At 29.1% G+C, this 25,596-nt stretch overlaps 2 protein-coding genes across 4 annotated transcripts; one reads left to right on the top strand and one right to left on the bottom strand.

Moving 5' to 3' along the window:
* Positions 1-584: 584 nt before the first annotated feature.
* LOC101250433 (serine/threonine-protein kinase SAPK3) lies at positions 585-4,461 on the bottom strand. The gene is made up of 9 exons (XM_004245785.5): positions 3,609-4,461; positions 3,025-3,099; positions 2,193-2,294; positions 2,038-2,091; positions 1,864-1,956; positions 1,687-1,779; positions 1,419-1,523; positions 1,205-1,303; positions 585-1,092 (listed from the first exon to the last, which is right to left on the bottom strand). Exons 1-9 carry the CDS (start codon positions 3,729-3,731, stop codon positions 817-819), a joined length of 1,020 nt encoding a protein of 339 aa, XP_004245833.2. The 5' UTR covers positions 3,732-4,461; the 3' UTR covers positions 585-816.
* Positions 4,462-15,073: 10,612 nt separating this feature from the next.
* CBL1 (calcineurin B-like 1) lies at positions 15,074-21,954 on the top strand. Of its 3 annotated transcripts, none has more exons than XM_010326989.4 (9): positions 15,074-15,508; positions 16,557-16,692; positions 17,402-17,484; positions 18,808-18,867; positions 19,135-19,243; positions 19,353-19,405; positions 21,200-21,280; positions 21,493-21,605; positions 21,689-21,954. In XM_010326989.4, exons 2-9 carry the CDS (start codon positions 16,614-16,616, stop codon positions 21,750-21,752), a joined length of 642 nt encoding a protein of 213 aa, XP_010325291.1. In that variant the 5' UTR covers positions 15,074-15,508; positions 16,557-16,613; the 3' UTR covers positions 21,753-21,954. The 3 variants fall into 3 exon arrangements, with proteins under 3 accessions (XP_010325291.1, XP_010325290.1, NP_001239047.1); XM_010326988.4 differs by having other exon boundaries at positions 15,268-15,508; positions 16,552-16,692; NM_001252118.1 differs by lacking the exon at positions 15,074-15,508 and having other exon boundaries at positions 16,599-16,692; positions 21,689-21,896.
* The last annotated feature ends 3,642 nt before the right edge of the window (positions 21,955-25,596 follow it).

The following is a 25,596-nucleotide window of genomic DNA, read 5'->3' as shown; positions in this document are numbered from 1 at the left end:
GCACTTACATCAATAATAGAGGATATCAATATTATATTATTCTTTTTATTTCTTCAATAAATTGCAATTTATTGTATTGGTGGCAATTTTTATTTTATGGCGGCTAGATTTAATGTACATTGTGTAATAAAATAAGAATTAATAATGCAGTCAATTAGTTTGGCATCATAAATTAATTTGTTTTTAATATCCATTAATATAAACTATAAAGGCGGTGTTAATGATGTCTCAATAGTCCTGAAAATAATAGACTAGAAAATGAGGAAGTTATTTTCAAAATGTTAAAGTTAGGTATGCATTCTTAGGATTGATTACGAAAATTTCGATCTTTTAATTTATTTATTACCATTATTCTTTATAAATTTTATAAATTTTCATTTTCGCGCATCAGATTAATATATTTCGCGCAATACATTAGTGTATCTCGCGCAACACATTAGTGTATTATGTATGAAATGTACCTCGCGCATCAGATTATATTTTACACATTAGATTAATGTATCAGCGCTTATATATATCATTGTACTTGCTTTGAGAGATTTTTGTAATTATAATCGAGACCACTTTACCCCCACTTGATGATCTTACACAACGTGAATCCGAATTAGACGGATACCAAATGGTTAAAACTTAAAAAGTTACATAATCTGTTTGTTGCAAACATTACATGAAATGAAATGCACACTTTAGAACTCAGTAAATAGCAGCTCTGTGCATAACTCATCTATACAAAGCCATAATTTTAACAATACAAAGAGTTAACATATTAAACATTTTTTTCTCTTATAAGTTCAAATTGATCATAAAATTTCATCCTCAGACATAAACAGCAAAGTCATTGCTGCTGTCGATTTCCGATTCGAGGTCTTCCTCTAAATCATCTTGTTCTGCTGTCCCTGCAGGATCTTTCCCTTCAGATTTTGACACTACTCCAGGTACTTTAGCTTCTTGTATCATCTTCATGATTTCTTCAACACTTTGTTGTAGTTGCTCTGAAGCTTCTTCGAATCTCGCGTGCTCAACATCCATCAGCTCTTTTGGTAGATTCTTTAAGAACCAAGGATGTTTCTTTATCTCAGGAATAGTTATCCTCTGAATAGGGGATTTTCGAACGTTTAATGCACAAATCAAAGTCAACAACAATAACATATCGAGATACATGTTATGTTAATGAACGAAACCATAGTTAAGTCATGAGTTTTACCTTAGAGGGATTTGCAACAAAGATTCGCGAAAGGAGGTTCCTGCAATCTGGTGTGACTCGTACATAATCGGGTATGGAGTGTTGGGCGCTCATTATTCTCTGAACACAAATAAAAGATACTTTAAGTCTCTAATTGAGACTACGGGTTGCAAATACCAACACACAACACACTTGTACTAAGTTCAAACATCGAAAGGAAGTGTACACAACTCACCCCAATGGTTTTCCTGAAGTTTTTCGGATCTTCAGGATCCTCAAAAGGGTATGCTCCTACTAACATTACATATAGTGTCACTCCACATGACCACACGTCTGCGATCTGAAAAATGCATAACGATAACATGAGCATAGTATTCAAGTGAAACAACTCGAGAAGAATACGATCATGTAACTAATCATTATGAATATATAAATATATTATCGTCGTGTTAAATGTAAAAACCAGTGACAAAACTAAAGCAATGTCCGAGAAGAGAGCTTGCCTTCCCATCATATTCCTTTCGTGACAGGACCTCAGGGGCAATGTAAGCAGGAGTTCCCACAGTCGACTTTGGTTGTGAATGCAGTAAACCAGACTAATGATAAAGTAATATACAAGTAAGTTAACATCATGTTAGATGTAACATATCAAACATCTCAACTAGAAGTCAAAAACAAACCTTGGAATAACCAAAATCGCATATTTTTAGACGCGGTGAAGGACTTCCATCAAGAAGAGTGTTTTCAAGTTTCAAGTCCCTGTGACAAATTTCCTACGAGAAAGTAAAAACATGACTTCAGAATGACTAGAAAGATGAGCATTTAACAAGATGTTTATGTATTTTCAAATTTACCATGGTATGACAGTAGCTGACACCGGATATAAGCTGTTGGAAGAAGAAGCGAGCCTGTTGTTTGTTGACACAAAAATGAAGTTACTTAGTACAACAAGATCGTTCTCATCAATCATAGAACAATATGAGAAATTACAGATATATATCTGCTTAACCTCGTCTTCACTAAATCTGCCAGCAGTGCATATTCTACCAAAAAGTTCTCCACCTGCTGCGTACTCCATAACAATTGCCAAATGCGACGGAGTTACCAGGACCTACAAAAAAAGGAGTATGCCATGTAACTGCGAATGTGTAATGGTCCGTTGAGTACATTGTATTAAATATATATATGCCAAGTCGCCTAATGGACGAGTATCAACAGCCAAACAAGAATAATAGAACAGACTGGAAGTTGATAGGTGTATTAGATTGTAGAGTCTCAGCAATCCAAAAGAATAGATAAGAGTGCACAAGAAAGAGATGCAGAAAACAATCAATCCATAGGCGAACTACAAGAAAAATTGGGTCAATCAAATATCTCTAACTAAAGTTTCATCCCCATGAACTCATCGTTAGCATTCCACAAAAAGCCATCTTTAACACTAACTACAGTTGCTCAAGAGGAGATTATGTAATTGCTAAGCATAAAAATATACTTCTATTTCCAACAACAACTACCCCTCAGTCCCCAAAAAGTTAGGGTCGGCTAAATACTCAATATACACTCTGCTAACAAAAGAGAACTAATACAATTCATCTCTATTTCCACTTAATCTGGGGAGTTATGTCAATATGACAACCTTACCTATCCAGGTTCAATAAAAGCATAATGATCGCTATGATCTCTAAAATGGCAAGCTAAGCTCTACCGAGCCTTTTGTTTCAGAAAGCGTAATAATGTTGCTTACAATGTGATTATAAAAAGGTAACATATACAGTAAACATCAGATGGGTATATATGCAATTTTCAGGTTCATAACAAATAGATATAAAGGAAGTATTTACCTCTTTAAACCTGACAATGTTCGGATGCCTCAACGATCTATGATTTATAATTTCTCTCTGCACATTCTCATCAATCTGAGACAAGAATAAAGCAACATTTACATCAGGCTAACAAAATCAAAGGAGAAAACACTACCATACTGTATCAATAACTATTACATCAGGCTGAAAGCATTTGACACAACTTAGTAAATGAAGAGAAAAATATTGTACTTAAAAAAGCTTTTGCAATGGGCCAAAATTGCTCCTTTTTACTTTGGCTTATAGTTGAATCAGTAACAACATAATGTCAACTACATTTCAAACCCAAATCATTTTTTAAAAATCCTTCTTTTTTCAAGATTTCAACTCAGGCAAACACTCTTTGCAAACAACCTCAAAAGCTGACTTTGCAAACTCAAAGTTCCAAATCCTCAAAACAAACACAAATTCTAAAGTAGAACCAGTAAAGGAGTTGAGTAGAAAAATCAACCAAATAAGCAAATCCAACACAATCTTTAACCTAACAAAGGTGAAATATCATGACAGTATCTAGAAACAGAAGTACCAAAACAAACTTTTGTGATAACAAAAAAAACACTTACCTTTTTCCCTCTTTCTATATATTTGACAGCTAAAAGCTCCTTTGTCTTCTTATCCTTAACTAACCTTGCTACTCCAAAATTCCCAGCACCAAGTTCCTTCAAAAGCTCATATTTTTCCTCCATTTTATCCAATCCAAAATCACTAAATCACACACCCACAAGCTCTTAAAACGCAAACTCAAAGGAACACAAATACCCAAATCAAGAATAACAAAAAGACTCAATCTTTTTCACTTTTAAGAAATACCCAAATCAAGAAAGACAAAACTCAATTTTTTCACTTGAAAGAAATACCCAAGTCAAGAATAACAAAAAGACTCAAATCTTTTTCAACTTAAAAGAAATACCCAAATCAACAATAACAAAAAAAAAACTCAATCTTTTTCCCTTATAAGAAATACCCAAATCAAGAATAACAAAAAGACTCAATCTTTTTCCTTTAAAAGAGTAACTCAAATCAACAACAACAAAAAGACTCAATCTTTTTTCAAAAAACCTCAACCTTTTAACAACCAAAAGTTCAGTTTCTAACCAATCCTTGTTCTAAACAACTCTCAGTTATACCACAAATTTATAGTATATGATGACAAAATGCAAAAATCAGTTGAAGTATGTACATAAAACAATAGGAGAATCTAATGTTCTATTGGTTAAACTAAAGAACACGTATAATATTTAACTAATTAAATATTTGAGGGGTTGGCTTCAAAGTTCAATAAGTGTTGAATTGATTGATTATCTGACACTTGGTTTATGGCTGAGGTGGATGAATTATTTAAGCTTGTAAAATGGACATGGGATAAACTTTCGAATTCAATGTACCAAAAAAAATTAAGTCATTTTTAAATTCAACATTTATTTTAATAAACGTGGGCTAAGAATAGGACCCTTGTTTTTTGGGTTCACATTCAGTATCGAGAAAAAGACTCGAAATAGTCCCTCATCTTTGGATTAAGATTTAAAATGATCTTTAAATTTTTACATGGAGTACTAATAATTCCTCATGTTTTCAATATTGGTGTACTTTTGATTCTACCCTAAAATTTTATTTATTTTTTAATACTAGTTTTGTCCAAATTTTATACAATGAATATTCAATCGTCGTTTTATATATATAATAGAAATAATAACTCTAACAGAGAGAGTGTAATAAGAAAACACTTTGTTCTATTCACTAGAAATTTTACTGCAACTAAATTAAAAATATCTTAACAAATAACTTTGCAGGAATAAAAAAAATTGTACAATTGCACGTGAAAATATCATGATAAATCTCTTGACTTTAGCTGCAATACGATTTCTACTGAACAAAATAAAATATTTTTCTTATAACATTTTTTTCATATGGAGTTGTTATTTCTACTAAATATATAAAATGACGATTGAACATTCCATACATAGGTTATGGATAAAATCAATGCTAAAAAATAGGTAAAATTTTGAAGGAGGATCAAAAGTGCACCAATATTGCAAACATGAGGAACTATTAGTACTCCATGTGAAAATTTAAGGATCACTTTGAGCCTTAACGCAAAGAAAAAAGACTATTTTGATCCTTTCCTCTTCAATATTTGGTGTCTACGTTATAGCTTCAATTCAATATAAAAGCATATTACATGATTCATTAAAGAGTAACGATTGCAACGAAATCTTTTGTATACTTAAAGCTCAAATTTAAATTTTTTAATTAAGAATGAAACAATCTCACTATATCACGTATTTGCTCGTAAACGAGAATGGGGCCCTTGTTTGTGACATTTTGGGATGGCATTGAAGAATATATTATCCAATCATAAGCCACTCTTATATTTAAGTCTGCCGACTTTTATGAGAGTTATTAAAAAATAATACTATGGTTTTATACCTTATTTGATATTTGGTAACATTGGTACCAACAAAAATAATACAATACAAATTATATTTATATGTCACTGTTAGATTTTACGTTTCTTAAGAAATTAAGTAAGTTTATTATTATATTTTTAGCTTGTAAAGTCAAGTTATTAATAAATGAACATAAATTTATTTGTTTTGATTAATTAATTTGATCAATTAACATGAATAAATTATTTTGTATTCTTATGTTGATCAAATTCATATTTTCAAGACTAATAACTCTCAAAGATAAAATAGAAAAATAATGTTATTTATACATTATTTTTTATGAAATGATAAATATTACGAAACGTCTATTTTTAATAAAGACAATACAAATAGAAAAAGAGGGAAGTATATTTTTGTTTGAGTATATGATGTAAAGGAGTGCATTCGATTTCTCGGTTTGGTTTTACACTATTCGGTTTGAAACTTTTGATTTTTCATTATGTAAAGTGTAAACCATAATTCGATCCAAAATAAATTTAGTTTGATTTGATTTTTCTCTATTCGTTTTGGTTATTCGGTTATGTCAATAATTAATAACATAACTAAAGTAATAATATTGAATCCCTTAAATATACTTCCTAATATAAATCAAGAGAAAAACTTAAAACACAATACTTATGTTTATACTACCTATTATAGATGTTGAAGCATAAGATATAAATGTAATCATTATGAAAGCCAATAACAAAAAAGAGACAAAATGGAACAACTCTAACTTAATTCTAAACCTAAACAAAGAGAATTTAGTTTTTTTTTTAAAAAAAAAAATCAAAATTAAATCAAAATATCAAACAAAGTAATTTATTAATCTAAAATTAATTTAAAAAATTAAAAAACTAATTCAAATAAAAATTCAATTCAATTTAATTTATTATTCGATTTAACCAGAATAGTGCACTCGGGAAATGGAAATCATTGAATATATTTGGCAAATAAGTTTATACTATAAGATTTGGATCCTAGCGTTGGTGGTCGGTTGGTAGCTTTCATTTTGTTTTATTATTGCTATATTTGTTTTATGTCCAAATTACATGTACACCTAACCCCAAAAACTTTATATATATATATATATATATATATATATATATATATATTATTTTTTTATTTTTCTTTAAGAATTTATTAATTGTAATATTATTTTAGAGGGAATGTGGGACAGAGAGAAAGACAAGAAGAAAGAATATTACATGATGAGATTCAAATTCTCTATTATAACCAAAGCTCAAGGGTGGCTTTTGCATCCTAGCTAAACATGTTTAGCAATTTGAAGATTTCGAATACATTAATAAATATATAAAGAGAGAAATTTGAAGACTTCGAATATATTAAATTTATAAAGAGAGAGATTAAATACGAGAACTCTAAAAACTAGTGAGATTTTAGCTGAGATTGAATCCTAGTTGAGTGGGTGGATGACTAGATGCTATAGCTTGTATTAGCGGAATCAAGTTTCTTCTATGTTTTTCATAGAGGCATTGTTATTTATATTAATTTTTTGTCAATTTTTTAAAATAGTTACACATAATTTTTTTCCAAAGTTAATAGATGGATGTGTATATCACATTCAATATTTAGAGTTTGTTCTGATAATTTTATGTGAATCTTGTGTTTGTATTCTTAATTAATTTTGTTGATCCTTAAAATCATGTTGTTTAATAAAATAATAAATAATATGTTTTTAGCAATTTGAAGACTTTGAATATATATATATATATATATATATATATATATATAGAGAGAGAGAGAGAGAGAGAGATTCAAATATGAGAGTTGTAAAAGCTAACGAGGTTATCGCTGGGATTGAACCCTAGTTGAGTGGGTGGATGGTTGGATGCTATAGCTTGTATTAGCGATATCAAGTTTCTTTTATGCTTTTCATGGAGGTATTATTATTTATATTATTTTTTGTTAATTTCTCAAACTAGATATATATGATTTTTTTTCTCAAAGTAACATATAGATGTGCACCTCACACTCAATATTTAGAATCTGTTTTAATAATTTTATGTGGATCATGCTTTAAATTCTTAATTGATTTTGTCGATCCTTAAAATTAGTTATTTAATAAAATAATAAAGGTTCCATTAATGTATATAAAAATAAAGAGTAATTAACTCAAATAACGAGTTATAAGCCTATAATATTGCCAAAAATTTATACTTTCACTTGCTATTGGTCTTCTTATTCTAGTCATATATCTTTAAAATTATTAGATCCATCGCGTACTCTTAAATAAAATGTCTTACCTTACATTTCTTACGTATTTTATAAAATATCGAATTACATCACAATCAGATATCAAGGATTCTCTACCACAAAAGTGTTGGGCTCAATGAGAACAATCAGTTTTGTTAAGCCCATGGGCCATGAACCTAAGATAATTCACTACACTAACCAAATCCGGACGAGGAGGAGAACACGTGGAAAAAAATAATTCAAAATTTGAATCGAACAAATTTAATATGAATACTTTGTCATCATATCATATGTTTAGGTACTTAACCGAAATAAATCTTAATTCAAATGTCTAAACAAACTTGTTGACAAATTTGTGGATTGTCAATATATTAAATTTTTATTTTTTCAAAACCAACATTTTTCGTGCTTTCAAAGTACCAATGGAATAAAATTACATCTTACATCTATAAAAAAATTTAAAATCCTTGACACTATTTAGCTCAACAACTAATTAATTAATGCCATTTTTTTATTTTTACCTAGTTGCTTAGACGTAAGAATCACGATACACCTAATATAGCTAGCATTTTTAATTTACCTATTTATTGAAAAAAAAAACACCATCAACAACCAACCATTCCCACAGTTATTTCTCTCCCTTCATAGATCGTGGAATTTAACAAGTCTATTAGATAGTTGAATCAATAAAATTTTAAAAGAATTGAATTCTATATTATATTATTATAAATAATTTTTACGTCATTAGTTAAGTCATTCAAATGATATATATAGAGAAGACATAAACACACCATCAAAGTTATTCCGTATTTGCATAAAACACTTTAACTTTTAAACACGTCTATGTAATGGTGCGTGTTGCTCAACTTCCTATGATATAATTCAACTCGACCCGACCCTATTCTTTGAAGAAAAGTCATCTTCTCCTTTCCTTTTCTTCTCAGTTTGGCATGCAACCCTTTTGGTAGCAAAACTCATATTTGCACTAATTATTCTCAGATCTAAGTAGCGTCCCAAGGGGGATCTGCCTAGATATTGCATCAACTAATTTCTTCCTCCCACCTTCACATTAATTTTCAGTGATAAACTCATTTCAGGTCACCATAAAGAGAGTCATTATTGTCTAGCAAGATAACAATCAGGAGATCAAGCTTCTTTAAACAAACAATGATTATTTTAGGTTTAAATTTGGGGAAGATGACATAAATTGCTTAAATAATTAATAATAAAGAAAAATAATGACACATGGCACCTTTAAACTGGTACATGACAGTAAAAATACTGCATGACGCGCCTGGTAACAACCCAGACTTGAGAATGGGTCAAAATGATCCATTTACAAAAAAATTAAATAGTTTTGTTGGGTGATATGACACTTTAAAAATTAAGGTGTCTCTATACAAATAGGAACTTTGATGATGTTTTTATGTCTTTTCTCATATATATATATATAAGCATTTTTAAAATGAGAAATTTATTTATTTTTTTGATAAAATATGTAACATTTCAAAAAATAAAAATAAATTAATAAATGTAAAAGTTATTTTATACCGACAATATATATTATTTTAACTTTTAAATAAGTCAAAAGATACTCTTTTACTTTTTTCTACTTGACCACGTTTTGTCATTTAATAAAAAAAATTAGAATAAGAAGAATTTTACCAACTTTGGTAGAACCAAAATTCCATGAAGAGTTTTTGCTATTTCTACTTTTTTTTCCCTTTTTTTAGATCTGAATGTCCAAAGAATATTCTTTTGTTTAGTAGACATTGGAAAAATTCGTGGGTCCAATTTAAAAGATTAAAAGGTTTGGTTAACGGTCTAATTTAGCTTGTCAAATGAGACGAATTGATTGCGCGATCCTCCAATCGCGATTTAAAATATATTTTATAAATTAAAATTTTAAAATATAATTTGTAAATTGCGTTTCTTTTACTATTCGATTTGTAAATTTTTCAACAATATTGGTAAAATAAAAATCAATCGGTAGTTGCTTCACTACAAAGGCTTAATTAATTTCATGCTACAAAAGTAAATGTGTGGTGGAAATAAATTATTTATGCACTTTATCTTTTATGCTTTTTTTTAAACAAGGATTTTTTTTTTTATTGTTTATAAAAAAAGTTGATCATACACCGACATGTTAATTGGTGAATTCATGGCACAATCACAAGTGAAATATCAACAATTTATTATAAGAATATATGAGGTATTTTTTTAAAAAAATAATAATTAATTAAACCATTAATATAGGTGTAAATTCAATTAATTCTCATTATCTCTCTTTTCTTTACCAAATTGTCATTAGTCACCTTTTCCCACTAATTAAATTTGACAATAATATTTTCTTTAGTTTCACATTACTTGATTCTTGTTGATCGAATACATTTCTAAAGAATAGCTAGAAATGATATGTTTTACTAAACTAATCGGGTTTTGAAACTCTAAATATCATTAATATTGCTTTATATATTGTTATTTAATATTAAGGGTTAAATTGGTAAAATGTAATAACATACCTAGTGAAATCCTACAAAGTGAAATTTAAGAGGATAGAATATATGCAGAACTTAACAATACCATATGAAGATAGCGACGTTCCCTAAAATCATTGACTCAAATACATCGAACCTAAATTAAAAAAAAATAAAGGAGAAAACATAGAGATTAAAAAGAAAAGCAATACTATAAATTTTATATAAAAAAGGGATAATGCTCAAGTACCCCCTCAACCTATGCCCGAAATCTCAGAGACACATTTATACTATACTAAGGTCCTATTACCCCCTGAACTTATTATATTAATAATTTTTTACCCCTTTTTAGCCTACGTGGCACTATCTTGTGGGCCCAATGATGGTTGACTTTTTTTTTAAACTAGTGCCACGTAAGCTAAAAAGGAGTAGAAAATTACTTATAAAATAAGTTCAGTAGGTAATAAGACCTTAGTATAGTATAAGTATGTCTCTGAAATTTCTGACCTAGGTTGAGGAGATACTTGTATATTTTCTCTATAAAAAAAAGACGATACAACAATAAAATAATATGATAACTGAAATAAAAATAAAATATAGAAGTCAAATAAAATAAAATTAATGGATAATTGAATAAATTACCAGAATAAATTAATAGAATAAAAGTACTGAAATTTCTATAATTAGTTTCTTGTCCTATTTTTGTTTAAAAAGAATAATAGTACTAGCAAATTAACAAATATAGTAATATAACAAACTTCAGACATTTCTGACACAAATTATACATCACATGATTGAACTGTATATTATTACCCAAAAGTCTTAAATTCAAATTTTTAATATAAAATTATCTAATTAAATAGTTATATTTTTTTATTATGAAACTTTTCGATATAAAATTTAAATATATTTAAATCTAATAAAAGTTTGAAATATCAAATGCTAATTCAAAAATAATTATTATAGTGGCAAAAAAAAAAAGGATAAAGAAAGATGAAAGTTCACATGTGAAATCTACCTTGAGTCTACCCTGTAAAGTTCAAAACAAAACCTATAGTCAATTAAACACTAGTAACTAATTCAAATTTTAATTTTTAATATATTTAACGTAAAAAAAGATAATATTTATATAAAAGTTAAATTTAAATTAAGGAATTTACTTGAACTATAGTATAATTTTTAGCTCTGTCACTATTTACGAGAAACATATACATGATGTTATTATTACAATAAAAATGATCATTAGTAATACGTATTTTAGCGGCAATTATTTCTCTTTGTATGTAACCTTAAAATCTTTAGCGACATTGATTCTAATGACACTTAACTAATATCAATAAAAATTTTAGCATTTTTATTGGTGTCAATATTTAATGTCGATAATTTTTTTTTTTTTAAAGTATTATCATGCATGTTCCACCATGTTACTTTTCTAAAACGTAGCACACAGGATTGTGACATCTATAGATTACTAATGTATCAACCAGTTAACATAATTATACTTTATACTATCTATAATAATATTAAAATTGTTTTATATATAGATATAATATATATTAAATTTCTTTAATTTTTCTATATTTATACTTTTTTATTTCATATTTTGAATTTTTGAATGAAAAGTCTGACTCCATCAATACTAATGATGAAAAGTCAGACGTACATATTTGATACATAACAATTGTTGAAAATATCTCTAAGAAATATATGATAATTCATAATCATAGTCGATATAAAATTTGATTAAATTTCAGAATTAATTATTAATATTACCTTTAAATTGTAGTTGATTAGTTACGTGAATAAACAAAAAAAAAATCAAAACCAAGAATTCACCAAAAAGATGATAACTAACGTAGATTAGCAGTTAAAATATCATAAACTAAATTTATGTAATTAATAAATAAATTATTTTACAAATTGAAATTAGATTTTGAAACTTTACGTCTTTTCCTTCTAACTGCCAAAATTATTACTGTGAATCATTGAACTTTTGTTAACTTACCACAAAAGATTAAGAAGAAAATAAAGAAAAAATATTTATTAGGGATTTGTTTTACTAACCTTTGACATTAGTCATATCATATACTTTTTTTGGTTCCAATTCATGTGAGACGTTTTAAATTTTGAGATTTAAAATAAGTCTACATTTTATCGTAAATATTTTTTGTCTTTTGAGTATTTTTAATTGTCAAATTATTATGACTTGTGATACTTTTACGTAATAAATATCTACATTTCATATAAAAAAAAGTCAAAAGATCATATGCGCAAATTTTTGATCAAAAACTTAAATTGTTTGATTCTCGAAAAATAAAAAATATAACATAAATTTTAAAAAATATATTATTTTTCATATAAGAAAAATGTGATTATTCTACGTATTAATTTAGCCGTTGGGGAAAATGATATCGACCTACATGTTTATTTCTTAATTATAAGCCACCAAAAATATATTAGTTGAAAAGAGTTTTCACATAAAAATTGTCCCACCCAAGAGTCAATGAACTAGTTTGAATCATTTGATAATTGGGTGCTCTATGTTAATTTTATATAAATACCATTTAATTTTTATATATCGAGACGAGATCAACAGGTGTTCGAGCACCCGGACGACAGTATATGTGTCCGGCCCTGTTGGAGTCTACATCTCTTATCGTTCGATTAGATTTTTTCATCGTTTGTGAATTGAAGAAAACCTTATATTGATTATTAAAAAACTTTATGTTTTAATTTATCTAAAATATTAATGTCCTAACATGATTTATCTAATTAATATTTCATATATTTGCTTTTTAAAAAATACATACATATATTTAATGTTTAATGTATGAATTTTTCTTCACATCTAAAATATATAGTCATGGTCCCCTTTCTTTAATCATGTATTTACCAACATTAATTAGGACTATTAAAAGGTTGAGAGATGTGATATAAACAACAATGTGGCTACCATACATTACTATAATAATAAAATTAATAAACAACGGCATGTTACTTGTAGGACTATTCTTTAATTTATCAATTTAGATAATGTAATTAATTAGATACACTAATCACTAAATCATGGATATTATATGGAAAATAAAGACTCGTTTGACCATTAGAATGTTATACTGTGTTTGGATATTGCTATCCATTGTATTGTATTGTATTGTTACTATACCTACGGTGTTTGTTTTGATTGTTACTTAAAATGTATTGTACTGTTAAATTTCGTTGTTACGTAATAATGAAAATCCCTATTTTATGGAACAACCAATTTGGTGTGTTTCTATTGTTACTTAATTTATTTTTTCAATTATATCTTTACATAATATTTTACTCTTTGCCTTAATTATTTAAATATAGTCAAACCTCCTACCCTAAAATAATTAAGGACACTTAAGCAAATTTATAAATTACAACACAGTACGATACAATCAAACCAAATAATTAAAATGTTATTAAACAATAAAAAATAATACAATCTAATTAAACATTGTATCTTACCATACAATACAATACAATACAATATAGTACATTATGAAACAATGGGTAACTATGATCCAAACAAAATGTTACTATTTTTCTAGAAAAATTTTCCTATTTTATTTAAATTGATGTTTGATTATGAAAATTTTAAATATGACTTAATTGCATGATATATTTCATATAAATATCCGAAATTAAACACGTAAATTATTTAATTCTGGCAGCATTCTTTGATAATTGCGATATTAAATTTGTGAAGTGCCCCCTATAAATAAAATTTAAAAGCATGATAAAGTGAAATGCTTATTCAATATAACATAGATACATTAATATTGTTGGAACATGTTAATTAAAATTAAGAGAAAAAAATATATATAATTAATTAAAAAGAAAAATTAAATTATTTTAATCCAATTTTTTCTTATAAAAAAAGGATTTTATAAAATCAAAACGTAATCCAATCCTTGCCTAATACTAAGTCTTCAAAAATCAAACTAATCACATAACATATTTCTTCAAATTTTTTAAAAATCAAATAGGAACATGTTTTTTTCTTTGAATTCTAATATATATTATCTCGTAGGTTAAACTTAATTAGCGACACTAATATATAAATATTTTTTTTTGTCTTAAATTATGTGATCTAAATAAAATCTAAAAATATATTAAACTTTTAGAAATATCATTGATTAAAAACAGGTATATCGACAAATAGTTGTTGGTTTCCATAAAATAGTAATTCTTTGTTATAGCCACTTTTATATAGTATTTTTTTTTGCTCTATTTATGAGATTCTTTTTTATTTTTAGTTCTAAAAATGAATATCACAAATTATGATTAATAACAATTTAATAAATATCTATTTTACTATGAAATAATGTATAAATACATAAACATATCGTAATTTATTTTAAATTATAATTTTTTTTAATAAAAAGTCTTCTTTTTCATTTTTAGACCATAATTTGAAAAAGTTCTAATTTTTTTTCTTAAAACTACGCCAACGGAGGGAGTAGCAATTCATCCTTCTTTTAATTATATTATAATTATATATAGATTTTTTAATACAAAATCACTTTCATAAAACACTTCTCCATTACACGCGTCAAAATTCTACTTTTTCTAATTCTATTTTTATTATTTTCTTCCATAAATCTAATGCCACCAAATCAAAATGAATTAGTGATATACTTACTAGGATTATTCCATCATTAATCAAAATTTTCGAACTCAAATTTTGAATATGAAGAAAATCATAATAAAAGTATTATTGTCAAATGAATCGTGTCGTATAGTGATCAGAGTATTCAATTAAACACCCTTCATCAAAAAAAAAAATCATATATATAAATAAAATGAACGCGAAATAGTTAATAAATATACTTTTGACATCTTAATATAACAAGTTGTCATAGCTCAATAGTTCACCTCCTTGGAATGAGTCTGTGTTTGTGTGAATTTATTATTTACTTCTACACATCCTTCGTAAAATTCCTGACTCAGTATGTCACAATTTAATTGAGCTTCAATACGGGTTCACGAAAAATAAAAAGCATTGTCCACGTGGAAAATCAATTTCAATTTCAATTACACTCTCTTATAGGTGCGCGTGTTGACCACTTACCTCCACTAGTGTCTATTTCATTGTCCCTGTATTCTTCTCTTCTGCTCTTCAATCTCTCTCTTTTCAGTCTCCCTCAGCTTCTTCTTCTCCAAAAGAACAGCTTTTTTTTTTCTCTGAGAACCAATCACAGCCGTTGATCATATCACCGGTGTAGATGTGTGTGTACATATAGATTACACATATATACACACATTTATTCATGGATTTATCAAAACCCCTTTGAAAGTTTGCATCTTTTTTGTTTGGTATGTTTCCAACTTTCATTTTTTTTTTCGATTTTTTTTTTTTGTGTAATGTTTGTTTTGGGTATATGGATTTCTGAGGGATACATTTTTTTTTTGGGGGAAAAGTTAAGGTTAGTGATGTGATTGAGGGAGAGAAACGATGGGAAGTACTGAAATTTATGACCCCCTTTTTGGATTTGAGATCAAAATTTCAAAATTGAAGCTTTCACATGTTAAAAATTTGATCTTTGCTTTTGGTTGTTAAGAATTTTAAGTATAGGTTTTCTTAAATTTCACTTGGGAGTGTTTTGGTGACCCTTTTGGTGGTGATGGTGGAGTAGTTTGTGTGTGGGGTTGGATTGGTGGGTGGTGGTGGTTAGGGTTAAAAAGACTTTTGAATCTTGTGGGGTTAGACTAAAGTTATGTAGAATGTATTCAAATGTCTTTTTGTCATGTTGTTTTACCCATGTTGCTTGGATAGTTAGAATTGAAGAGTTTTCAAAAAGAATAAACAGACTGAAAAGGAATGTAAGACGAATAAATTGAATCTTAGGGAGTAATTGTTTTGTACGTTGTGAGATTACATGGGGTATTTTGTTGTTGTTGTTATTTAACTTTTTATTGCTTAAGTCCACTGTTTGATTCTTGTCACTAATTACAGGTTTTAGTTGTTAGTAGTTATTCTTAGTCTCCAGTTGCTGTTTTTTGTTATCTTTTCTTTCGGATTGAGTTTGCCATGTTCTTAGGTGGGTGATGATTTTTGGGAAATTACTAATTTTGCTGCTTAAAAAACAATTCATTGCTAAAACTCGGATCTTTATGAGGTATCAATGAGGTTGTGGAAGTGAGAAAAATATGAGCTTGTATAGCATAGGACATTTGTCCACAGTTCAGTTACTTCCTTATGTACAATATGTATAATTGGCTCATTTTCTATCTTTGTTGTGGAGAGATAGGTCATATTGGATATGCAGGAGTTAATGTACTAATTGTTTTGTACATTGGTTTGTGATTTTGGTTCGTGTAATTTGCAACATTAAGATGGTTTTGATGGTCTATTGTAGTGAAGCTGGTTTCTAGGCGCTTGTCTAGTCGTGCTTCTTCTTCAGTCACCATTCTCCAGTAAATGGGCTGCTTTAATTCTAAGGTGAAAAAGCAGTTCCGTGGACACGAAGATCCTATTGCCCTTGCATCCCAAACAGCGTGTAAGTTACTAATTGATGCTTTAAGTGTGTACATATTATGTGATACATTTTGAACTTGTCTCCCCAATAAAGTGATGCATTGAATAAGCAGAGTGTTTCAAAATAGAAGTCTAAGTAATGATCTCAAGTTTCCTCTCCATTTTTTAAGGTGCTATCACCATATTCTTTGTTTATGCGTTGTTTGGAGTGTCTGTAGTTTCCTCCTCGTATTGGAGGAGGCACGATTATTATAGCGTTCTCCTATCTTAAAAGATCTGCAATAGTTTGAGCCTTGAGGTGTTTATATCCGTGGATGGTGAGATGAGTTTGTGAGCTTGATGACGAGGAAATATATGAAAGAAGATGCAGCATAACCGACCTAGAAAGATGAAAAATTTGAAGGAGATTTCACCTAAAATGTAAACACGGATGTCTTGTGATCTATGCAAAAGATTTCCTGTGTAGTTCTAAGAAATAGAACCAAAAGGTACTTGTTTTACAATCTTCCAGTGTGGGCTCTATCCTTAGGTTTGTTGTTTTTTTCTTACCATGTTATTTCATTTTTTCCCTTGTTAATTTTAATTTTTAATTGCCTAATGTCTGAGAGTTAAAACATTAGACAGTTGTAGCGCGTAGTGTGCTTACACAACTGGGATTCCTTTCTAGTATCCAACCCTCCTTCATTCCTTTCATTTATTTGTTTGACTTTCTCTTGTTTTCTGCTTTGCAGTTAGTGTTAGTGAAGTTGAAGCATTGTTTGAGCTGTTCAAGAGTATCAGTAGTTCGGTAATTGATGATGGGCTAATAAGCAAGGTAATTCTGCTAAACTGATGAATCTAATCTTGTTGGTGGTTTTTAGTGAATCCTGGTGCATCCTTTCAGATGAGTTTCACAATTATTACTTTCATAACTTTGGCATGTGATGTCTGTGTCTCTAATCATCACATGTTCACTGTTACACAGTTCTCTTTTTTCTTTTCCGTCTTTGTAATTTATAGTTGATCACCGGAAGGGGTAGCTTTAGAAGATTTTTTGTATTGGTGACGATAAATTGAAATGCATTTTGTTATTTACGGGTATTCCAGAACAAACATTTTTCGATGGAAAAGCATTGAGAAAGTTTCCTTGGCAATGCCTAAATGGTCGTCCTGTTGTCTCTTATTGTCATTTTTCCCGGGCATGAGGTAAAAGTTATTACTTCCCTAGATATTTAGTTCGTAGTTCTTGTCACATCCCACACTTGAGGTTCTTGAGAAGGTATTTGCTAAAACCGTAGTTTAGTAGACAGCTGAACTTTCATACTTGGGCGTTGTTTACCTGCCTTTTGGCAATACTACAATTCAGCATTACATTATGTCGCACAGTTCTCTTTGGAGGCAATCTAATTGTATAAATAGTGACAATGTTGTTATACTATTGCTTCATTTTTCCTTTTAAATAAAAAAGATAAATATAATTTTCTTTTCCTAGATGTTGAGTTTCATGTGGTCTGTCATATTATACACCTTAAGGTCCTAAGAAATTGTACCTCTATTGGTGGGAAGTGGCACGTATACAATTGATTAGTGAAAGATATGCAGAAGTCTACTCAAATTCCATTGTTATTTAAAAAAGAAGGATCCTTGGAAGTTATAAAATATTTGCTTAAACTGCATGGTTGTTGTAGACTGAAGCGTCATTTATATTGGCGGTTTTTGGGTCAGTTTTCGCATACCTTTACTAATTCATTGGACACCCTGTCTAGCCCACAAACACATGTTACTAGCATAATTCTGCCCACTAAGATTGGAGCAGGTGGGCTCACAAGTCTCACCTAGTATAGCAGGTAGGATTTGAACCTGGGACCTCCCAAGTTTTTGTGTCCATGCCTCCACCACTATGCTATCCATTTGGGGTCGGGGACATGGCTGAAGCATCATATAAAACTTTGTTGGCTGAAGCATCATATTATAGCTTTGTTTGCAAATCTTTTGGCTTACTGCAAATTCAGCATTATGTGTTCTAGTGCAGTTTTCCTTGAAACAATATAACCGTGATATTACTGTACATGTATTATATATTTACTTTCGATGATTAATTAATCAAAATATTAATATACTTCTTCTTATACGCTAAAAAATCATGGTGGATGTGCAGGAAGAATTTCAGTTGGCTTTATTCAAGAACAGAAAGAAAGAAAACCTTTTTGCCAATCGGGTAGGATACTTCATTGATTCTTTGCGTCAGTTCGTTTTGATAGAATACTGGTTGATTAGCTCTCTATGAGACTTTTATCATCCTATATTACAGTTCAGGTATACATTTATTGTTATGCGTATAAGTTATAACAACAAATTCTGGTGATTATGCGATCACATGCAGAGTTGGCAACATATTATGTTAATGTATATTTTTGCATGACCAGCTACTAAATTTTATTGAATTATGGGATCCTAATTTTCCTTTGGAACTCTCTGCTCGTAGATTTTTGATCTCTTTGATGTGAAGCAAAAAGGGGTCATTGATTTTGGTGATTTCGTGAAGGGACTTCATGTCTTCCACCCAAATGCACCACAAGAAGAGAAAGTCAATTGTAAGTTAAAGAAAAGATTACTATATATTTGCCGGTTTGACGTGTTCAATTGACTGTATTATTAGCACAAAAGTAGTCTTATTGAAACTCAATTTTCTCTGCCATGCAGTTTCGTTTAAGCTTTATGATCTAGATGGCACAGGGTTCATTGAGAGGCAAGAGGTATCTCATTATTTCCTTGCATACTTTCTCTTTTTTCTCTGTGGAAAAGCAACTTTATATAAGCATCTCATAATTGTTTGACTTGCTGAAGATTTGGAGTTGTGTCTGTCATGTTGCCTAATTTCTTTATGGCACTGAATGTAGTTCTGTCCGCTGAAACGAATAAGATCCCTTTCATCTTATTTTGTCTAGAGAGCATAATGAATGCTCCCCAGTTTTTCTGCAGTTGATAGTTAAAAAGCCAAAAACTGGGGAATCTTAGTTGCTCAGTTAGTTGGTTTGCTAACTGAATATCACCTGTTGGTGAGGGTTCAATGCCCACCTTGTAATCCCCTCATCCATTCCACTTCCACTACCCCTATTTTTTTCTTGAAATAAGCCAAAATTTTTCTTTCCTTTGGCACTTGTAACCATGGACAGTAGTCACTTTAAGATATTTTATGACCAAACACAGAATTGATTACAACTCACTTGTCCCTTTTCCACCAGAAAATGAGTATGAAGCTGTTAAGAGATATAGAGCTTGAACTTTTACTCAACCGGTATAGCTGTCTCAAGTGAGGTTGCCCATGACTATATAAAAGATACGACAACTTATGTCCTCAACTAATATGCGAGTCTGTATCGTTAGCCGCTTTGCACAGGGGAGGCCCCTTGTCGAGTGATTCTCCCCCAAAAAAGTCTACATGTGATGTTCCAAAAACAGAAACATATGTGATTTATTAATTTTGAAGTCTACATGTGATGTTCCAAAAACAGAAACATGTGATTTATTAATTTTGAACCCATTGTTCAGTGTAACCGGGGAACGACTATCAACTAGTTTGAAAAGCTCTTCCATTTAGTAATGGAAGTTATCCGTTGTCACTTTCTAAGGGTATTGTAGAGAGGCATGTTACCAATTTTAAAATGGTTTGGTAGAGAAGCTAGAGAAGGTGGACAATCCTTTAGTGAAGGATTATCCCGCGCTAGCACATAACTGAACATGTGATCCAATAGATTAACCCAACATCATGGATGGCTATGGCATATTCAACTATGTGTGACTACCTAATCAAAGCTGTAGTTATTAGAGGGTCTATGTCTATTAACGTTATTATGTCTTCAAACATCCTCTCTTGTATATGCTTGATTCTTTTCAAAGGGCAATCAGTGGATTTTTTTAATTATTTTCATTGATAATGGGTGCTTGAAAGTGAGACATCTTGGGACCTTTGCATGTTCTTATTCCATATTAAGAAACTTAATTCAGGCCTTGGGACTAACTGCAGCCACCAAACTAGCCCCAGACCTTATAAAGAAACTAGAATTTGACACCCTTGATTAATGTAAGAAACTTTAACTGACACAGAGGCAATGATAATATCAGAGGGCAACTTGATTTTTTCTTTCTAGGAATAGAATACCATTCAATATTTACTATTCCCTTCCTGGTCTATTTTTCAGTTGCTTTCTGCCTTATATTTAGGTTGTAATATCACTCATACGAGATGCACTTATCAAAAAAGGAGTTGAAAACTTTTGTACAAGATTTTACCGAGGCATTTCCATCCATTTAAAGCTTGTATTTACTGAGTGGTTTGTTCGCCTAAATACAATCAGTAGCATTCCCGCCCTTCTCTCAAAATTCTTTGCAGCTATCTAGGACTCTGAAGCAGTAGGTTTCTGGTCTATTTACTTTTACCTTCTACGGTTGATGAAGGCTTATGCCAAGATCATACAATGCTATAACTAAATTTTTGTTACTAGTTTGATGTGTACATGTTTTTTAATTATCTGCAAACAATTTGGCAGGTTAAACAAATGTTGATTGCACTTTTATGCGAGTCTGAGATGAAGTTGGCTGATGAGACCATAGAGAGTATACTGGATAAGGTAATTTACAAAATTACTCGTTAAACTTACACTGTCGTAGACAGCCATAGAAACCTATATCGTTCTGTCTTAGAAGAGGGCCCCCGAGGTTAAGAGACCAAATTCATTTTGCATTACCAGGAGAGGGCAGTTCTCATTCATGGAACTGTTTCCTATCTTTTATCGTTCTCATGGAATTTTGGATCACCATAGATCGTTACCTCTATATGTAGACTTTTGTGGAAGCAGACTCAAATCAGGATGGAAAGATTGACAAATCCGAATGGCAGATTTTTGTGAGCCAAAATCCTTCACTACTAAAGATAATGACACTTCCCTATCTAAGGTAAACCACAGTTTCTCAACTAATACATCAGGAATACATTGGCTGCTGACGTTATCGTCTGATGAGACTTGTGTTTTCCGCAGGGATATTACAACTACTTTTCCTAGTTTCGTCTTCCATTCTGAAGTTGATGAAGTTGCTACATAACACTAGGAAAATGTAGTTCATTTTTTGTTTTTCTAGCTAATTCGACGTGTGAAGTGTTGTTCGATTTTTGGTCTTATTTTAGAGTTCAGGAAGTTGAGCTGATGATAATCCTAAAAAGTGTATATCACGTCGTGTAAAGAGGGTTCCACCTTCCTATTGCAGAGTGATTTTATTAGATCTAGTTATTGTGTACTTTTATCAATCAATCTTCTCCCTTTACATGCTATAATTGTAATGCATATGTTAAAGGTTGCATTTTAAAATACAATCGATAAAATTGGAACGATACAGTGAAGATTACGTATATTTCATTTCTTGTGCAAGGATGTATCCAAATTTATGTCCCCATAGCAATCCTAGAATTAAATAAAGCCAACAACATAATTGAAAATTCTTATTAATATTACTAGTAAAATTACGCGCGGGAATTTAATATTATAGAATTTATAAAATATTTTATTTAGAACTTATCAATCATTAATATTAATATATTATATTATTTTATATACAAGATTATGTAGTAACACACATTAATAATGTAAAGGAAAATGAAATTGATTACTTCTTATTATTTATCCTTAATAACATGTGCATAAAGTAACGATCGTAAAAATACATATCAAGATTTGTAATATAAGCAATGGTTTTTAGTGAGCTACTCAGCGGGAACAACGTACACAAATATGTAATTATGAGGAGGCGGATGCAGAAGACGAAGAGGAGAAGGAGGTTTAGAATTTTCGTTGTTTTAAAATAAGAGTAGATCCCTCTATTTATAGTCAACAATGATAGTGTAAACAAATGTTTATTATGCCTTATCGAAAATGTTATAAATATTTGAAAAAGTTGGAACAATTCGGAAAGGTCACAACATTTTATAAAAGTTGAAACTCTTAACTAAAATTGCAACTTTTCATAAAAGTCACAACTTCTCATTAAAGTGACAACTCTTCATAAATGTCGTAACTCTTCATAAAAGTCATAACTTCTCATAAAAGTCACAACTTTTCATTAATATCGTAACTCTTCATAAAAGTCACAACTTTTCATGAAATGAAAAGACTAGATTCAAAAATAAATAAATTTAAAAGGAAATTCTCTAATTTGTGGTGACGCCACGTAGGCAGGAATCTATAAAGTTTTGAATATGCTTTTATTATTTGTATAGATGAGAAGAAAAAGTAATCTCCTCTGAGTGATCTACATTTTATCCTCCCTTTTATTTTAAAAAAATAATGATTTACTCATTTTTAATATGTTTAAAAAAAATTAATTTATTTATTTTTGCAATACCTTAATTAATTACAGGCTTGCAGCTAGATCACAAGATTAAACGTTATTTTGATTTATTTGACATAATTTTGATTTAAGATCATAAGATTGAAAAATCTTCTTTATTTTCTTAAATTTCATATCAAATCAAATTAGGACATTCTTATTTAAAAGAATGGAGTACATACATATGTATATATGTCTTTGGCTATAGTTGCATTCATGAAATTGACGTACATATACTAACAAGAGTTGCGATGGAGTGGTAAGTATTCATTTATCCTTAACCAAGAGATTTCGGATTTGAACCCCTTGAATACAGAGTCACCTTTCTTTTCAACGCGAATCCAATTTTAGTCGGACTCGAACGTACATACCGAATATCGGGGCAGGAAACAACAAAGAAATTGAAGGACATATCAATCCTCATGCTGCACTATATTTAGATATTTCTCAGAAGTTGTAATTTTGGTTGCCACATTTCAAAAATAACATTTGTCTGAGAACTATAGTTGATTTTTTTTTGTTTTTTATTTTTTGGTTAAATTACAGCTAATGTTAGTTGGTTAATAAAAGGCATCTGGTCCATTTAAAGGACATGCAATTCATTATGAGGGGGATCATTTACAAGAAGAAAATAGGACAAAATAAAAAGGTTAATATTATATTTTTAGCGGGTCAAGTCATTAAAGTCGTTTAAATAATTTTTTTTTTATGTAATATTGTAAATTCCATCTTATAAAATTTTAATAAAGACATCAATTTTCTCAAAAAAAAATAAATAAATATGGTGGTCAACGGTGGCGTAGTCAGAAATTTTACGAAGGGTGTCCAAAAATGTCATAGCTTGTAAAAATAATTTAAAGAATAGGTGTACTTAAATTTTGTAAATCAAACTACGTAACATTAATGATTAATTTTTTTAAAATTAAAATTAAAATGTACCAAAATTTTTAAAAATCACACTACATAATATTTAGCTTTAGTATTCACGTTTATGTGATAGGAAGTGAATAAACAAAGAAAAAGAGAGATATTTCAGTTTAGAGTGAAATCACTTTTATGCTTCAACATTTCACAAACCTCCGATGACTAACAACGAGAAATGAAAAATAAATAATAGAATCAAACGAGTTAGATTAAAAGAGGATTTATATAAAGTATTTTCATTTTTAGTAGCTTAATGGAATAAATAAATAAATAAATAAATAAATAGGATTTGCTTATTAACTTTAAATTAAATAATTCTTTTAAATTTTATTTAAATTTTTAATGAAAATAAAAAAGATTTTCTTATTTACTTTAAATTAAATTATTATTTTTAAATTTTTATGAAAAGAAAAAAATCAAATCAAATAATGGGAATCGAACTTCTGCAAGCTGCAAAGAACTTACTAAGAGTTGAACGACTGAAATCACTAAGCTAGAAATTTTTTATTGTTTTCAAGGGTGTCCAAAATGTGTTATTTAACCATTTAAATTATTATTTTTCTTATAAATATAATGTAATTTTCTGACGAAGGATGTCCAATTGGACACCCTAGCCAAAGGTAGCTACGCCCCTGGTGGTCAAAGGTGAGGAGAAATGGTAAAATATGTCAGAATGACATAGTGAAACCTGACATGAGAGGTTTAAAATGAACAAAATTTAGTGAAGTGTCTAAGTTAAAGTTGATATTAACATAAAATGACTACCGATGAATTCAACCTCGTAAAGGAGTAGACATTTATGAATAAGTATATATTACTCTCTTTGTTCCAATTTATGTGGCACATATAGAATTTCAAAAAATTAACCATTTTTAATATGTATTTTAAATATATTAAGTAATTAATTATTATATTTATAATTTTTAAACGTAATTTTTAAATAATATATGTTACTTCCCATGCTCCAATTTATGTGGCATTTATTAATAATTTTTTTGGAGTTGAGTTATTTTTTTTTGTTAATTATTGTAAGTTATAATATTTTTTCCGTCAATTTAAAACAATATATGTGTATCATGTTACCCACTATATTCCATTTATAGAGAGATGAATAGTAGTTCTTTGTAATTATTTTCTAATTTAATATAACATGTAAAATATATTATTTGACAAATTACTACTTCCAATCAAATTAATAATTTTTCTCTTTTTTTTTTTAAAAAAAATAGGACTTTAAATATGTAATTTAAAAATTATTTTAATATTATTTATATTATATAAGATTATTAATTAAGTCTCTAATATTTGTAGTTATTTTATAAGTACTATAATAGCTAAAAACATATTATTATAAGTATATCAATTTCATTTCGAATTGATAATTTTTTTAATTTGATTTTCTTTTTTAAAAAAATATTCCAATTTATACATGTGATTTAAAATTATAATTACTTTTCATAATGAAGAATGCACAAACATTACATGATAATTTCAACAATTTACTTTTGCATTATAGTGATAAATTATTATACCATAAGTATGAAAATACTTGACGCAATAATTCAAAATGAAATAGGGGAAGTAAATTAGTATAGGAAATAATTAGATACAAATGACATTGTTTTTTCAAACAAGTTTTAGC

This window comes from Solanum lycopersicum, chromosome 8, assembly GCF_036512215.1.
Source record: "Solanum lycopersicum chromosome 8, SLM_r2.1".
Classification (NCBI taxonomy): domain Eukaryota; kingdom Viridiplantae; phylum Streptophyta; class Magnoliopsida; order Solanales; family Solanaceae; genus Solanum; species Solanum lycopersicum.
Note: the sequence above shows the minus strand (reverse complement) of the source record. Positions and strands in the feature narration are given on the sequence as shown.

Bases quoted from the DNA above. Each gene is read 5' to 3' on its own strand.
- LOC101250433 (XM_004245785.5), bottom strand. From the start codon at position 3,731: ATGGAGGAAAAATATGAGCTTTTGAAGGAACTTGGTGCTGGGAATTTT. The intron at 1,780-1,863 runs GTTTGTTTTTGA...CTTTATCATTAG, and splicing joins GCGATTTTGGTTATTCCAAG to TCTGGTTTACTGCATTCACA. The intron at 1,524-1,686 runs GCAAGCTCTCTT...TGCATTTTTCAG, and splicing joins GAAAGGAATATGATGGGAAG to ATCGCAGACGTGTGGTCATG.
- CBL1 (XM_010326989.4), top strand. From the start codon at position 16,614: ATGGGCTGCTTTAATTCTAAGGTGAAAAAGCAGTTCCGTGGACACGAA. The intron at 16,693-17,401 runs GTAAGTTACTAA...TCTGCTTTGCAG, and splicing joins CCTTGCATCCCAAACAGCGT to TTAGTGTTAGTGAAGTTGAA. The intron at 19,244-19,352 runs GTAAGTTAAAGA...TCTGCCATGCAG, and splicing joins ACAAGAAGAGAAAGTCAATT to TTTCGTTTAAGCTTTATGAT.